The 18,207-nt window shown below is 34.7% G+C and overlaps 1 protein-coding gene across 1 annotated transcript; it reads left to right on the plus strand.

The window, feature by feature from the left end:
• Positions 1 to 15,315: 15,315 nt before the first annotated feature.
• Positions 15,316 to 17,515, plus strand: LOC112011601 (protein PLANT CADMIUM RESISTANCE 7-like). The gene is made up of 3 exons (XM_024043965.1): positions 15,316 to 15,616; positions 15,980 to 16,051; positions 17,283 to 17,515. Exons 1-3 carry the CDS (start codon positions 15,316 to 15,318, stop codon positions 17,513 to 17,515), a joined length of 606 nt encoding a protein of 201 aa, XP_023899733.1.
• The last annotated feature ends 692 nt before the right edge of the window (positions 17,516 to 18,207 follow it).

The raw sequence follows: 18,207 nt of genomic DNA on the forward strand, positions 1-18,207 counted from the left end.
CCCAGTTTTTGAAAATCTTCAAACAAAAGTTCCAAATGTCACCAATGACGAAAGTACAGGTTTTGTGTGTGATCCTGGACAGCGTAAGAAAATAAGGGAATATGATGCTAATGAATAGGATGACATTCGACGAGCTTACATTAAGCTTGGTATGGGCGCTAGTGGTGTTCCTTTTAAGGGGGAGTATGCCTCCGCCGGGTGGACCGGGGTGGAGAAAAGATGGAGTTGCCTCCTAGATTAGGTCTAGGAACCATAAATATAGCGCCCTTACGTGAAAAGACTGATCTTACTACCAGAGTATGAGTTCGGTGTTTAGGTACGATTTTGGGAATGTGTTAGGTATCCAAAACCGCCCGACCCATAGGTCAGCTTCTACTCATTGTATCTTATGTCTTTATCTCATTAAAGGCACATTCAAACCGTAGCATACTCCTATCATGACAAACCATATCAAACATAGCATACATCTATCATGCATATCATCTTATATCATCCAAGGCAGCAAACAAACAAGATATGCAAGGGTAGAAACATAGAATTATTTAAGGAGCATCATGAACACAAGCACATTTCAAATTCACATATCCTATTCATCAAATCATATCCCAATCAAATGCAAGTACATATGAATGCATGCCTTACCTTACTTATCTTACTGCACCACAGCACCTATGCATCAATGGATGGACATGTGAATGCATGTTTATGGTAAAACAAAGGAAACGTTAAAGAGAAATCCTAATCCAACATGTTAAAGACAAACAAAAAAATAAACAGCAAAGCAAAGACTCAAAAAACAAAAAAAAGAACAAAACAGAGGCATATTGCATTAAAGGAATAAAGAAATAGAAGCAGAAAACCTGAATTAGGATTCCTAGGCTCAAGTATGTGTGCGCATACATAGGCCTGCGTACGCAAGCTAGTTGTATACGTACATATACTTCAAGTCTACGTACGCATGCAGAAAGCATGTGCATGCAGACACGCCCTAGAACCCTAACCCAAAAACACAGAAACAGAGCAGAACTTAAAATAAAGAAACTAACAACATAACATGCTTTAAAATAGAAAAACTAAGTAAACCTAAACTAAACAAGCATATTACATCACAAAAACACAAAAGAAACAAGGAAAGTAGCAAGATTAAAGCAGAAAAAGAAAAAAAAAAGGTTAGAACATGTAAGGTTGAATTTATTCAATCATGTGTTGGCTTTATTCTGTGCCAAATTTGCTTGTAATTTTACAATTAGATACCCTGTATTTAGGTGGGAATTATATAAGGGTAGTATGTGAGAGAGTGTGAAGAAAACTCAAGATGTGTGCAATTCAAAGGAGTCTCACGATTGGATCTCACGACTGGTAAATCGCCAGAATGGCACACGTGTGAAGCATGCAGGGGGAGCTGAAGGGTCACGACAGTTGAAGTACTACAGGACAAAACTTCCAGTCTAGCCAGGCAGTTAGCTCGTGACTTAAACTCGCGACTTGTTCCAGTCACGAGCTCGAGTTGCCAAAATGCCCTGTTTGTTAAAAACTAACCTTTCACATTCCTCATACACCCTACTATAAATATCCTTATACCCACGAAATGTAGAAAGCTTTCAAAGAGGATTTTGAGAGAAAAACCCTGAGAAAAACAAGATTGACTCATCCATAATCTTCATTCTTTGATTCTCCAAATTCTTCTACTCTCACCCTCTCCATTGACATATCCTTGAGAGGTACATTTAACCAAATCCTTATCTCACCATACCTATATCAATAAGAAGGTATTTTGGTGCTTAGAAAGCAGTTCAGAAGGGACCAATTCATTTGGTTGATGCAATGGGCTATCGCGGGCTCCAGTAAGCTAGAGAAGACAAGGTTCCCTATTGGAGCAAGAAGTTTCGAGGGCTTAGGTGCACTGGGTAGATTAGGCTTGGAGGGTCTTCTGCTATTCATGTATCCCAACTTTATTCTTTAGTGGATTATTAACCGCTTGGAGGATGGCGGATGTTAGGATTAGTGCCCTTAAATCCTATTGTATGATACTATGTACGTTATTATATATGACATTATGTATGACTTAATGTTTTGATTAATAAAGTTGTTTTATTATTATCTAAAATAATGGTAACATGAATATTCGGACATTATCATATAGTTCATGAGATGTATAGTATGTAATTTATGTGAAAAGTCACAAAAGATATAAATCACAAGTTCTTTGTAAACTCAAAATTATAGTTCGTAATAGGTGATGAAATTGGGCATTTCATCTGTAAAGACTATAACATATCAACTAAGATGATTTGTTTTGATCATGGAAGTGAAGACTTCTAGTCGATATGTTTTAAGAGTTAAGACATATTGAACTGGACTACTGTGAGATTTATTATTCTCCTAATGACTGTCAAATGAATAATAAATCCCACGACTTCTATTTATATGAACTCTTAATCTTGAGAGAATAATGAACCTGATCATGGAGTGTAGGTTGCTTTGATATATCACGAGTGAGATCTAAAGTAATGGTTAAAACCTCAATATGTTGGGCATCCACATTTGATGTTAACGGAACATTTATACTTAAGATAGAATTTATAGTCTCTTAACAGAAATATAAAATATTCTCTTGAGATAAGTTTAATGAGTTCAGTTATTCAGAGAGTTAGGCCTAACCACTTTGGTAAGAAATTACTAAAGTATATATTTATGAAATTAGATTTCATAAATATATGGTGAATAACTTTAAAAGATTAAACTGGGTACTCAATGATTAAGATGTAGTAATCTTCAAAGTGACAGTCTATATTTATGACTTTGTATTATTACGAATATTTTATGAAGGGGTTGCATGTATAATAAAGTATTGTGATATAATTTATTAATAAGGCCTACAGTGCAATTATATTTATATAGTGATATTAAATATAATTAATGGTAACTTTGGACTTGTTAAGAGTTGACAAAAAAGCCCAAGGCCCATTGGAGCTAGTGTCTTATTGGTCCATTTTGGTCCCACTCCAAGCCACACACTAAAGCCTAATTGGAAGGGCCTAATAGGCCAGCCCAATTAGATAATCATTTAGTTATAAAGGGAGAAACATACAAATTTTTTTTAAGAGAGACATCATTGTGAAATGATGTGTATGTGTGAGTGAACCCGCTTGATTATTCTCCCTTGGAAACTAATTGAGAGACCACACTTCTTGGGCGTAAGGTGGAATTGGAGTGAAGATTAAAAGTATTCCCAAATAACTATAATCTTTTGTTTTGAATTTTACCACACCAAGGTACGCTATTTTGTTCTTAAATTTTGAAATTTACATAGTGTATGTTATTAATCATTAATGAAATAAATCCATGTTTGTTGCTTCCGCTGTGTGTTTTGTATGAGATACAAAACCAGATTTATCAACAGCAGAGAGGTTTTTTTGCCGAGTACTTTGGTTTCCTCTTCGATAACACATCACCGTGTTATCTTTGTGTTTACATCTCTCTTTCCTTTCTCTTTACCTTTTAATTACTATTGTGTTTGTAATTAATTATGGTTTAGAGTGTTTTACCAATTTAGGTTTAGCTTATATTCATCATTCCGCACATATATTGTTTGTGTATAAGCTTATGTTGGTAATTTTGATTTTGGGAGTCTAAACATTCATTGGTGCTTTATACACTAATTGAACTTTCAATTGGTATCAGAGCGGGTACACTTGTTTTGGTTTCATTACCTAAGTGTGATCGTTGATGCTTTGTGTTATTTGCCTTGGATAGTGCTTTGTATGCCTTTATGCATGTTTTGGTTGATGATGAATGTAACATGCCACGTATTTGTGAAAATGCCTCTATGAGTGATAATCCTCATGATTGTGATGCTATGTTACATGAAACTTTGAGACTTATTGATATTCCTAACATCAAACTCTTGAAGAAAAATGCTAAGAAGTTTCAAAAAAATTTGAGCAAGTTATTTTGTGAAAAAGATGATTTGATTGTTAAGCTCAATGAATCCAACAAATTGGTTGAGAAATATAAGAATCTTGCTGAAAATTCTCTTGAAAAGCTGAAAGATTTTGAATGTTTGAATATGGACTTGGATGCTAAATTTGTTTTATCTAACAAACTTGTTGATGAGCTAAAATGTGAAAATGAATCTCTTAAGATGCATGCCAAGTGTTTGATTGCCAAACCTACTATTAAAAATGATGTAAATATTTGTTGCAATCATATTGTGATACACGATTTTATCTCTATTTTGTGTTCTACCTTAAAGGACAAATTGGTGTACATTCCTCCACACAAAAGAAAACAAAAAGTGGAGAGAAATGCTTTTAAGCCTAGGCCTCTGTCTAGATCCCATCCTGGGGAATTAAGTGGATTTAAGTTTGTTCCTCATTGCCATCATTGCAGTGTGATTGGTCATATAAGACCTCAATGCCCCATGTCGAAGAAAGAACAAAACTATGGTGCTAGATCCCTCCCTAAAAAGCCTATTGGACCTAAATCCATTGTTTGTCACCATTGTAGTGCCCTTGGTCATCTTAGACCTCATTGCTCTAAGTTTCAAGCTCTTAAAAGAATCAAAAGAAAAGAGAAACTTGAGTTTTTTGGAAGTTGTACTATGAAAGCAAAACCGGTTTTGGGGGGAAAATGGTAAGTTGTTGAAGAAAGTTTTTGATGTTCTTACCTCCTTGTCTATGTGCATCTCCGGTTATTATTCTTCCAACTCTTATCTCACTTTTCATGAGACATTCATTCCAAACAATCGTTCCATTTGGATGAGGAAGGGTTCCTATGGTTGAGCTTTTGCTTTTTTGGTCCTTGATCTAATTCTTTCGATCTTTATAGGACCCTTCATGCATTAGATACTTCATTGTCATGCACTTGTGTATCATGCATCTCTTTATATGCATTGTTTTTATTGTTTTTGAATTTGATCTTACTTTTATGCTTTTATTTTTGTGTATGTAAAAAATCCAAAAACCACATAAAAAGTGAAAAATTCAAAAAGTTTGATTGTATATGTTTGAGCACATACCTCATGTGAGTTTGGCCTAGTACCTTTGTACTAATGGCTTTATGCATTTACGAGCTTAGCTTGTTCTCTTTGCACTTATATTTTTGTGGAAAAAATCTTGACATCTATGTGTGATTGTTGTAAATCGATCTTCAAGCTTGTCATGAATGATTAGTCAATAGTCATGTTGATTTTGATACATGCGTAGACTTGTGCCTATATCTCTTCTCATTATTTTATTTTTTCTTAAAGAGCTTAACAAAAGTCAAATCTCAAAAAGAGATAATGAGCTGCAAAAGTTGTCGCACATACTAGTATTTGACTAGAAAAAAGGGAAAGCGACTTGTATTGAAAATGTATGGTGCCCAAAAGCCAAAGACTTGTTCATCAAATTGAAATATCAAAAATTTCAGGCATCGATCTCAAAAAGAGATGTAAAGATTAAAAAAAAAAGATTAAATGTTATGAATTGTAAAGAAGCCAAATGAAAAGCTTCAAAGATATGTAATCATTTTCTTGTGGGAGGTCATATATGTTCATTTCTATAATTGAGATAGACCACTTGACTTAATACTAGTTGTGTATGACTTGATTGAATTGATCATTGAAACTTCACTTTAGACTAAAGACTATTCCATATTTGATACACACACACAACACACATGCCTAATGTTCAATAAATGCCTTATTCATTTGTTTGATTGTACTTGTTTAAATGTGATGTGTGTGTGCTTAACTATTTATGGATCAAACCAAAAAGATTTTTGATCATTTTATCTGTATTTGGAAGTGATTTTTATCACTCTTTGTGTTTATATTTTGTGCTTACTTTGTTTTTTATTGTTTTAAACATGTTTTGTGTTGAAAATTAGGTGTCAAAGTTTTTCGCGGCTCATCTCGCGACTCGCCAGTCGCGAAATTGAAAAAATGCATTTTTCGTGACTCATCTCACGACTCGCTAGTCGCGAAATTCGCAAGTCGTAAGTTCATCAAAAAGCTTTCGCGACTCAATCGCGATTCGTGAAAATCTTCGTGACTCACCTAGTCGCGAAATGCCTAGAAATAGCTTTTTAAAGAGCTTTTCTTGGGAAACCTGTTTTAAACCTCTCACATCCTCTCTAAAACTCCTCTTTCAATATTTTTATATCAAAACCCAATCAATTTGAATGATTTTTCATTCCATTAACATCTCTAAGGTAATTTAAAACTCTTTTCATTAATTTAGATCCTTAGATTATGTTTTGGAGAGTTTTGTGCTCTTGGTTGGGATTTTCATCATAAGGGCTGAGAAAACTTAATTTTTGTCAAATTTTGTATGAGATTGGTTTCTTTTGATGATTTGCTTTGGATGTTAGCCCATTGTGGTAAAAAAAAACATATATTAATGGTGGTTTTCATGATGTTCATGCATTGTTTTACATTGTTGTTCATAGTGTGCATGCTAGGTATTTGATAAAATACCTTTTAAGCATTTTCTCATTTGTTTGGACTTCGATGAGTATTAAATTTAGGGGTTTCTCATATTTTCTCATTAGGAACATGTTTGGATCATTGGTTATGTATTTAACACAACTTACTCCACATGTGCATTTTTTATGCTTTGGTCATGCATTGCACATAGCCACCTCTTGCACACACCTTTGCTACCCTTGTCATGCATTGGTCTATACCTTATTTTTTCATCCTAGCATGTCATATGTACCTATGCTTTGTAGCATTTTATTTTGTCTTTTGTTTGAGCTTCATTTTCGCATTCATCTTGCACCCTTCATGCATCTTTATTTTTGTTCATACCTTCATCTCTTGCCCTCATTTTTCCTTGACCCTTTGTCTATTTGTGTCAAAAAGGGAGAGAGTATACTCTAGAGTAGTATACCGAAGAGTTTTGTTATTTTTATATGACTCTTATGCACATTCTTAAGGGGAGAAATTCTATTTCTCGTGCACATTTGTATGGGGAGAGCTTTTCCATAGGGGAGATACATATACCAAGGGGGAGAAGACATTGTGTTAATAAGAAAACTTTATTTTGTTTTTTTTTTTTTTTTTCTTGTTTGCTTTTTGGTGCTTTGAGTTATGTTTAGTACCTAGCTTTGTTGTTCTTATTGCACCGTGTTTGTGTGTTGGACATGCATACTTTCTTATGCTATTGTGCTTCATTGATTGCATGTTCGAATGATAATTTGCTTTGTTATGTGATCATTGTAGTCATTTCTATATAACTATTTTGGTGTATGATCAAGTTGCTCACATGTTTCACATCATGTTTACTTGATCGCAATTTACTTGTTACATTATACTTGTCATTTTATTACTTGCTTCACCTTGCGAGTCTAATGTGTTTTGTGCAAGTGTTTTAGGTTGCATGTATATATGTTCCAAGTTCATCACAGCTTATTTGTCTATAGTTTTTATAACTCTTGAATATTTACATTGCTTTTGTTTAAAGCTTTAAGTATATTGGTTTAAATCTTTCAGTTCATATTCAGTACTTTATTTTTGTACCCATGCTTTATAGCTTAAGTACTTTTAGTTAATATTATGCATTTTCTTTAGTACATCACTCTTGTGCCCTTGTTGGATTTTATATCCTTGATGCAATTACTTTGCGTTTTTGTATCGGTTGAGTGTTGGACATGCAAATGATACTTTGCATTAAGTTTATTAGCTTACATATCCGAATGTTCGTTCCTTGTGTGAATGATCATTGTGATAACTATTTATAGTGATTGTTCCTATTTGGTTAAGTGATGCTTTAATGCTTTAATCTTCACTACTTGATCGCATTATGCTTGCTCCATATGCATTTCAAGATTTCTGCTTACAATGATCATCTTGTGTTGTTGTTTTCAAGAAATACTTGTTCGTATGGTTCAAGAGCTTCATAGTTTCTAGAGTTAGGTGTGAGTAAGTTTTGACAACTGTTCCCAACTCACATGTTAAGTCTAGAGTTTGTTTTAGGGTTTTGTCACGGAATAGCCAAAGAGAGAGATTGTAAGGTTGGATTTATTCAATTATGTGTTGAATTTATTCTGTGCCAAATTTACTTGTAATTTAGCAATTAGATACCCTGTATTTAGGTGGAAATTATGTAAGGGTGGTGTGTGAGAGAGTGTGAAGAAAACTTAAGATGTGTGCAATTCAAAAGAGTCTTGTGACTGGATCTCACGACTGGCAAGTCGCTAGAATGGCACACGTGTGAAACATGCAGGGGGAGCTGAAAGTTCATGACAACTGGAGCACTACAGGACAAAACTTCCAGTCTGGCTAGGAAATTAGCTTGCGACTCAAACTCACGACTCATTCCAGTCGCAAGCTTGAGTTGCTAGAATGCCCTGTTTGTTGAAAACTGACATTTCGCATTCCTCATACACCTTACTATAAATACCCTTATACCCACAAAATATAGAGAGCTTCTAAAGAGAATTTTGAGAGAAAAACCCTAGAGAAAAACAAGATTGACTCATCCACAATCTTCATTCTTTGATTCTCTAAATTCCTCTACTCTCACCCTCTCCATTGACATATCCTTGAGAGGTACATTTAGCCAAATTCTTATCTCACCATACCCATATTAGTGAGGAGGTATTTTGGTGCTTGGGAAGTAGTTCAGAGAGGACCAATTCGTTTGGTTGATGCAATAGGCTTATTACGGGATCCGGTAAGCTAAAGAAGACAAGGTTCAGCGTAACCCTCTTGGATCAAGAAGCTTGAAGAGCTTAGGTCCACTGAGTAGATTAGGCTTGGAGGGTCTTCTGCTATTCATGTATTTCAACTATATTCTTTAGTGGATCATTTACGGTTTGGAGGGCGGCGGAGAGGTTTTTTGCCGAGTACTTTGGTTTCCTCTTCGATAACACATTGCCATGTTATCTTTGTGTTTGCATCTCTCTTCCCTTTCTCTTTACCTTTTAATTACTGCTGTGTTTGTAATTAATTTTGGTTTAGAATGTTTTACCAATTTGGGTTTAGCTTATATTCATCATTCCGCACATATATTGTTTGTGTATAAGCTTGTGTTGGTAATTTTGATTTTGGGGGTCTAAACGTTCATTGGTGTTTTATACGCTGATTGAACTTTTAGAACATATACCTTAAAACAAAAGCTCTTAGGCTTGATTCTGACTGTTCTTCTCAGTCAAATCTATTCACAATCAAATACAAGAGTGATTAGTAATCTTAAAACTCGAAGTTCAAGACCAGAAAATGTTCCAACCAAAAGAAAATTGACTTGAGGATTTTTTTATAAAAAAATCCCTCTATGATTCACTATTTCTAGTGAATCTTAGGTTTTCCTTAGAATTTTCGATGTGATTTCTCTATCTTTTTGAAATATACCATGTAAGGCTTTGTATAGTTGAAAAATGGGAGTTTGGAACGGCTCTTAAATGATGTGGGATTCATTCCAAACCTCATATTTTAATGCAGAAAACATTCCTTTCATAGCTTCTGAACCCTAGCTATGTATGCATACATTGAACCTGCACACGCATACATGTGTATGCGTACGCAACCCTAGGGTTTTCGTGACCTTTATTTTCTAAAAATAGCTTTATTTTATTCATAAAAGAGTTACATTTTCCATAAAACCTTCCTTAAGTCAATTTATAATTTGATCGAGCCCTAAACCAACCTTGGGCTCTAGAATTTTACTATTATTAGGGAACGGGGGCCCGAGTCATAAGGGTATAAAATACGGTGTCTACACTTGGTCCCTACCAGCCTAAACTAGATGAGTACAAGAAAACTAAATTTGGAAGTCATTCTCATAGATTTCAACATTCATGGTTTGTAATTGAGTCATTTCCAATTGAATCATTTTGTACATGGCTTGAATATTCACCTAGTAAAGATGCTGCCTTTTGTCTACCATGCTTTCTCTTTAATAAGCCAACTGGGAATTCTAGGAATCATGTATTCAGTAAGGACAGATTTAAGAATTCGAAGAAAGTTAATGATGTAAATAATTTTTCATTTTTGAATCATATTATGAAAGAACCTAACTCTTTTTATAGAGCTTCTGAGCAAGCCATTGGCAGATTTGATGAACCAGTCTTAACACATACAAAAGGTACTTGAAAATATCAATTTTGATCAAATTGCAAACAATGATGTTGTCAAAGTTCTTGCATTTCAAGGCTTTGCTTTTAGAGGATGGGATGAAATTTTTGATTCAATTAATCATGGGAATTTTATTAAAATATTCAATTTGGTGGTATCATATAATGAATATTTTGTAGAAGCAATAGAGAAAGCTCCCAAAAATGCCTCTTACAAATCACCAAAAATCCAAAAAGAATCTTACATGTATTTTCAAACAAGGTGAAGAAGGCAATTCATGAAGAAATTGGTGATGCAAAGTTTTGCCTAATCGTTGATGAAGCTCGTGATGAGTCAATGAAAGAGCAAATGGCTATTGTTATAAGATTTGTAGATAAAGATGGTTTTGTTCGAGAACCTTTTTTTGGGGTAGTTAATGATGTAAATAATTGTTCATTTTTAAATCATATTGGAAAAGAACCTAATTCTTTTCATAGAGCTTTTGAGCAAGCCATGGCAGATTTGATGAACTAGTCTCAACACATACAAAAGGTACTTGAAAATTTCAATTTTGATCAAATTGCAAACAATGATGTTGTCTAAGTGCTTGCATTTCAAGGCCTTGTTTTAGAGGATGGGATGAAATTTTTTATTCAATTAATCGTGTGAATTTTATTAAAATATTGGATTTGGTGGTATCATATAATGAATATGTTGTAGAAGAGATAGAGAAAGCTCCCAAAAAGCCTCTTACAAATCACCAAAAATCCCAAAAGAAATCTTACATGTATTTTTAAACAAGGTGAAGAAAGCAATTTGTGATGCAAAGTTTTGCCTAATCGTTGATGAAGCTCGTGATGAGTCAATAAAAGAGCAAATGGCTATTGTTATAAGATTTGTAGACAAAGATGGTTTTGTTTGAGAACCTTTTTTTGGGGTAGTTCATGTCCCTGATACTACGACATTAACCCTAAAAGATGAAATATATTCTATCTTGTCACATCATAGTTTGGATATTCAAGATATTTAAGGGCAATGATATTATGGTGCAAGCAATATGCGAGGTGAGTGGAATGGATTAAAAAATTTGGTTTTAAATGATTGTCCATATGCTTACTACATTTATTGTTTTGCACATTTATTGCAATTAGCATTAGTGGCAACATCAAAAGAAGTTATTCTTGTTCAAAGTTTTTTTAATAGATTATCTTCTATTATCAATGTTGTTGGTGCTTCATGCAAGTGTACTGAACAACTAAAAAAATGCTTATGCTTATCAAATTGCATATTTTGTTGAAATTGGTGAGCTTGAAACTATACTTGTTGGGGTTCTCACTTGAGATCGATTTCTAGTTTGGTAAAGATATTTAGTCCAACATGTGAAATTTTACTTAAGATCATCAAGGAAGGAAATACTACTTCCTAACAAGAAGCAGCATACTCATCTTATCGTGCTATGATTTCTTTTGAATTTGTGTTCATTTTGCATTTGATGAAAGAAATTATGGAGATCACTGATGCACTTTGTCAAGCTTTGCAGTGTCAATCTCAAGAAATTTTAAATGCCATGAATTTTGTTTCATCCACTAAAGCACTTATTCAAAAATTTAGAGATGATAAATGGGATAGTTTACTTACCGCCATGAAATCATTTTGTGAGGCACGTGACATAGATGTCCCAAATATGAATGCCTGTTATGTTGAGAGAGGAGGTCTAGCTCGTCATCAACAAGATGACTTCATAATTGAGCATTATTATTGGGTAGATATTTTTTATGCTACGATAGATTCTATATTACAAGAATTAAATCATCAGTTTAGTAAGCATGCGGTGGAATTGCTTAATCTTAGTTCAGCTCTTGCTCCTAAAGAGGCACGAGTCTTTTAGAAGTAAAGACATTTTGTTATTAGTAAGCAAGTTTTATCTAAAATACTTCACAAATCAAGAAATGACACTTTTAAAGGCAGAAGTTGATCATTATGAGCACAATGTAGTTCAACATCCGGACTTCAAAAAGCTATCAAATATTTATGAGTTATGCCAATGATTGGTAAAAACGTGAAAATCATTATTTTACCCATATTTTTATAGAGTGATTACACTTGTGCTCATTCTTCTAGTTTCTACTACAACTACAGAGCTAGCATTTTTAGCCATGAATATTGTCAAGAATAGGCTTCGTAATAAGATGGAAGATGATTTTCTAATGGACTCTATGATTTTGTACATTGAGAAGGAGATTGTAGAAAAATTTGGTACGGAATCAATCATAGACGATTTTCGAGATTTAAAAGAGCGTCAAGTTCCATTTTGATATATATGTTGAAATGTTTAAGAAAAACTTATTTTGTATGTTATATTTTATTGATATTTTTATAATATAAAATGTTTAAGAAAAACTTATTTTGTAGGTTGTATTTTGTTGAATTTGGAATAGATGTTAGCTTTTAGTTCCATAATTTTTTTTTTTTGGTTTTAAGCTTCCCCCCCCCCCCCCCCCCCCACGAATCCTGGTTTCGTCCTTAATAACATACTCTAAATACGGCTCCAACATGAGACTATTGTACAACAAATACCATTGAGTAATATCACGCAGTTCACGTGACATCCCACCATCATTCCGCCAGACCTAATGGGTTGAGTTGTTTATGAGAAAGAAAACTATAACTATGGCAAGCCTTAACTTCCTGAAAACCCATTTTCACAACCTCGCAATATGAAACCATAGACACAGTAAACCAAAATCCCAAATAAAAAACATACAAACACATCTACGTACATTGTCACATACCCACAAGAATAGCAATACCCAAACCCACGACGAAACAACCATTAACATACACACACACATGACACATCCATATTAAACATGAACCCCCATTTATCAAACCCAAGAAAAACCATCAAATTTTTACAACTTGAAACAAACCCAAAACCAAATTAAAATCCATTTTCAAACCCCCGACCCTAAACCTAAATCACCAAATCCCTAAATGTAAAAGGAAATTTAAACCCACACAGAGAGAGAGAGAGAGAGAGAGAGAGAGAGAGAGAGAACACAAGCATTCCTAGAGCAACAAGGGCGCTAGAAATCACAGCGTAAGATTAGGCATGGCAATTTGGGCCCGACCCGTGGGTACCCGGCCCGGCTCGACCCTAATGGGTCGGATTTTACCCGGCCCGATAAAGAATAGGGTCGGGTATGGGTTTTTGAAAAAAAACCCGAACCAGGTCCGGGTCAGGTCCGGGTTTTATCAAAACCTGATCCGAACCCGGACCCGACCCGTTTATATACAAAATTACTTACATATCCTCTTAAATATATATATATATATAGTTATAAACCCTAATCTGTTGCTCATTTCTTCAGCCCCCTTACTCTTCTTCAGCTTACACAACACACAGCCGCCTCAGCCCTCACCTCAGTGCCTCACTCACTCTCAATCTCACATAGCTCACATGGACGGTCTCACTCACTCTCAATCTCACTCCCTCTCGAGCACCGCCGGCCCAAGTTCTCAGCCTCTCACCGCCGGTCCAAGCATTCACCACCGCCGGTCAAGCTCTTACTCACCCTCATCGCCGATCCAAGATCTCACCGCCTCTGTTCTATAGTTTTCTTCAATTTTTTTTTTTTTTGAAATTTTTAGAGACTGAAAATTTCCAGTCTGAGTCTCTGAGATGTTTGTTTCAATTTTTCAGTTGGTGTTTTCTACTTAAAACTATGGATCTCAACCAAAGTATGTATCAATTCTAGTTATGCTAATTGTTAGTCTTGCCACTGGAATGAATATTCATTTTCGTTTTTATACTTTTGTGAAACTGCCCTGGTAGATCTGCCTATATCTGATTCTGAATGTTGATTTTCATTTTTATGCTTTTGTAAATGGTATCTTGGGTGATGAATGTTTATCACTCAACATAAAGAAGCCCTAGATTAGTTTTTTTGTTGAGCCTATACGAGTTTCGTTTTAGGTTTGTAAATGGTATAGGCTCAAATGCTTTTGTAAATGGTATCTTTTAGGTTTGCAAATGGTAAGAGGGGAGAATTTTTTTTTTTTTTTTTTTTTTAGCTGTAGATTTACTTGAAAACTTTCAAATACAAAAATTGGTGTTTAGGTGCTAGATTAGTATGAGAAAAATAAAATTGGGTGTTTCTGTGTTTAATCAGTGTTGTGCTTGTTGAATTACCTTTATTTTTTTATTTTTTTCTCTGGTTGGGCCCGTAATTGGGCCCAATCCCTTAACGGGGCCCGTGGGGCCCGGCTGAGGCGGGTCCGGGCCCCGGAAAAAAAAACCTGCTTAGTAAATAGGTCGGGTCTGGATCATAGGTCTTGGCCTGTGGGTCGGGTCCGGGTATGGAAAAATCCAGCCCGAACCCGACCCGTTGCCATTCCTACGCAAGATCAAGGAAAGGAGTGCTAGTAGAGGCCATCGGCACGACGTTGTCAAACTTGCATGAAATTTGGCAAGTTAAAGGGAAATGACATTTTAATCTAGACTCGAGATAATTGCCTTAAGCGTTGCCTAAATTTAGGCAAATTCCTTCGTTAAGTCCCCGAAAATAATTTTTTTGCTATTTATAGTAATTTTTTTTCTTAATAACTTTTAGTTTAAAATTCAGAATAAGGCCCCGTCTGTTTTGGGACGTCTTTTAGAGACAGTATTTTAAATTTCTGCAATTATTTCAATTTTGCTATTTTTGGCAAAAATTACTATTTTGCCACCTAATTATGTGATTTGCGCGAATCAGGGTTTCTAGGCGTTTTCCTAGCCGCCCTAAGGTTTTTTTTTTACTATTTAAACATATTGTAGCCTCCAGGGTAATTCAATTTTTTAAATTTATAAAAAATACAGACTTTGTCTATTTCTCTTTGGTGGATTCCAGAACCCTTTCACCTTGTGAATTCAAGGAACTTCTCTTAGATTCGAAGTTTTCATTCAGAAGTTAACGTGTTTAATTTCTTTTTCAATTTAGAAAGCAACATGTTTATTTTCTTGTAATTTTTGCGACATCAGAGAGAGAGAGAGAGAGAGAGAGAGAGAGAGAGGGAGAGAACTCCAACCTAAAGAATATCAATATGAACAACCAGTTCAAGAAGCTGCAACCGATCCTGAAAATGTTTATGTAACATTAAACTTTGAGAGTTCCCAACCAAACCCATAAAATGTGCCACAAAATGACCTCTATTCCCAAGGCCAACGACAACAATTTCAGCAGCCACCACCACCACCACAAGCCTATCAGACTCAACCAGCTGCCCAACCCGTACTGATGAACCCAAATGGGGTGAATCATTCTACTCCATACCCACCACCACCTACATCAAACAGGGCTCAACCTGTACAGTACACTCCTCATCAAAGCCCACAACACAGCCCAATGTATCAAAATGGGCTAAATGAGCCAGCGACATACCCACCACAAGGCCCGACTTACCAGCAAGGACCAGTAGCTGGGGCTGCAGTGGGGGTGCCAGTGCAGCAGAATCAATACCAAATGCAAGTGCAAGCTCAGGCAGGCACGCAGGGCTGGAATTCTGGGCTTTTTGATTGCATGAATGATCCAACTAATGGTGATTATTAATGTCAATTGTCATCATCTCTCTTTTTCTTCAAATATTTAGTTCAATGCCTTGTTTTACACAAACTTTTAGTATCTACGAGTGTCAAGAGTACACATCTTGGTATTTCTAAAAGAAATATGCTGAGTTTAAATCTCATTCTTCCATTAGTTACAACTATTGAACTATCGGAAAAAGAAGAAGTTAATATCCACGAATAAATAATCAAAGCCAAGTGGTATTCTTTGGTAATTCATATACTATTAAACAATGTGTAACAATGTAAGCACCGTAAGTGAAAAGAAAGTAGTAGAAGAAGAAGAAGAAGAAACTACTGGAATGAAGTTTTGATAAAATTTGTTTCTCATGTTTCAGCTCTGATAACCGCTTGCGTCCCATGTGTGACGTTCGGCCAGATCGCTGAGATTGTTGACAACGGCCAGACTAGTAAGTGAATTTTTTATAATTATATATTTAATACTGTTAGATATAATAAAAGTTATATTCCATACATCTTGGTCGTGTTAAGTGGATACGCATACTTTGAATTTTTATGAAATTTTGAAAGTCATGACCCTTGTCAAAGTAGTTCTATCATAAAATCACACATTATATATATATATATATAGTAGCCTATAACGAGAAAATTCCATTTTCTGCCCATGAAACCGATAATGTTGTGTTGTAAACTTGAGGGGAAGCTGTAAGGACTTGGGGAAGGCACACCCGCACAACTCAAAAAGGATCATTTTTGAATTATTGGCAAAAAGGAGAATGGTAAATCGAACTCTAGAATCCAAAATGGGAACGATTCACAAGACTAATGAACACGTAACCATTCTAACAATTATTTCAAAAAATAAAGAGAAAATAAATATAGATTTTGATCCGTACATTTTATAACTTGTAATTTAAATAAGGGAAATGTTTTTAGAAACATTTTATGAGAAAACTGTAGGGAATTCAACCTGAAATTCCCAACCTGTGAGAAACAAAAATAGAGAAAACACATGTCAAAGAAAAATAATCACACGCACAAGACAATATCTATGTGATTCGGCAATTTGCCTATGTTCACGGAGTTGCAGAGATTTCACTATTATCAAAGAAAAGTATAGAATGCGGCTACAGTATTTTCACTTTCTTAAAAACAACAAGAAGACAAAACCCTAATTACTAAAAAATGGTTTCTATATCCTATGCACAGGATTCACAATGAACTACAAAACAGGCCAATCCCAAGCCTCTGCTCCATAGACTAAACCTCAGAAAATCTCCCATTAAAAAAACCACGCAATATTATTCAAGTCAGGTCAGGTCATCAACCAGATCAAACATAACTAGGCTCCACAAATCCCAACAAAAACGATAAAGTAATTAATTTTTTTATTAGTTTTTTATATTTTTAATAAAAGTGGTGTAAAACTTTCCTAATATAGTTTATTAAAAATTGTCCTATGGGTACCCATTAACATGATCATTTAAATAAAAAAGCCTAGATTTTATGTTATTGTTTATTTTGTATTTATTTAGTACTTAAATGGCTGTTGATTAAAGACTTATGGTTAAAAAAATCAAATCATCTTACCCATATATATTGGCACATAATTTGACAATCATTCTTATTGATTAATTTATTGTCCTGTGTTTGCTGCATAATATACATAAATATATACAGCATGTTCGACCAGTGGACTATTGTACAGATTGATTGCCACGATCATTGGAATACCCTGCATTATGTCATGCACATATCGTACAAAGTTAAGGGGCAGGTTTGGCCTCACTGTGTCCCCAGCACCGGACTGGATCACCCACTTCTTCTGCGAGCCTTGTGCACTATGCCAAGAGTATAGGGAACTCCAAGCCCGAGGCATAGACCCTTCTCTAGGTAACCATGCATGCACTTAGATGCAATACGAAATAGATCATTTTTTGATGTGTTACAGTCTAAAGAACTCAAAGCATGATTCTGACTCTTCTTGGAACCATCTTTAATACTGCAAAAATAAGGAAAATCCAAATTCTTAAAGAATTTGAAACTACCAAAAATAATAATAATAAATTTGCAATGATGATATTGCACTTATGTCATCTTTAGAGATGACAGGCATTTTGCCATCTTTAGAGATTTTTTGAAAGATTGAGATATTACACTTGATGCAATAACTCTTAATAGTTGAGATTAAGAGTTAAAAAAAAAAAAAAAATAATCAATTTTGACTATTGAATAAAAAAAAAGTATTAAAATTTAAAAGTAAAAGTGGTAAAAAAAATATTTTGTGAGTGAAGTGGGGTAATTGCAATAGTTGCACCCAGTCTAAATCCATGTTTTGGGTGGAACGCTGAAATTTCAGTTTTATGTCCATTAAAAAAGTAATTTATCTACAATAGCTAATCGAATTCAGCCATGTTAGTTTTGGTTACACTGCAAGTAAATGACTTCGCGAGTATCAAAAGGAATAATGTTATTTGCACAAAGCATTATGCATGTGAATGTGATCTCTTATATCCAGAATTAATTATGATAATAAAGTATAATTTTGACAATTTTGTTTAGATAAGAAGGGCTAGAAAGGAGAATATGTCCAGAAGAATTGTAT

This window comes from Quercus suber, unplaced genomic scaffold (genome assembly GCF_002906115.3).
Source record: "Quercus suber isolate HL8 unplaced genomic scaffold, Cork oak 2.0 scaffold_284, whole genome shotgun sequence".
Taxonomy (NCBI): Eukaryota; Viridiplantae; Streptophyta; class Magnoliopsida; order Fagales; family Fagaceae; genus Quercus; species Quercus suber.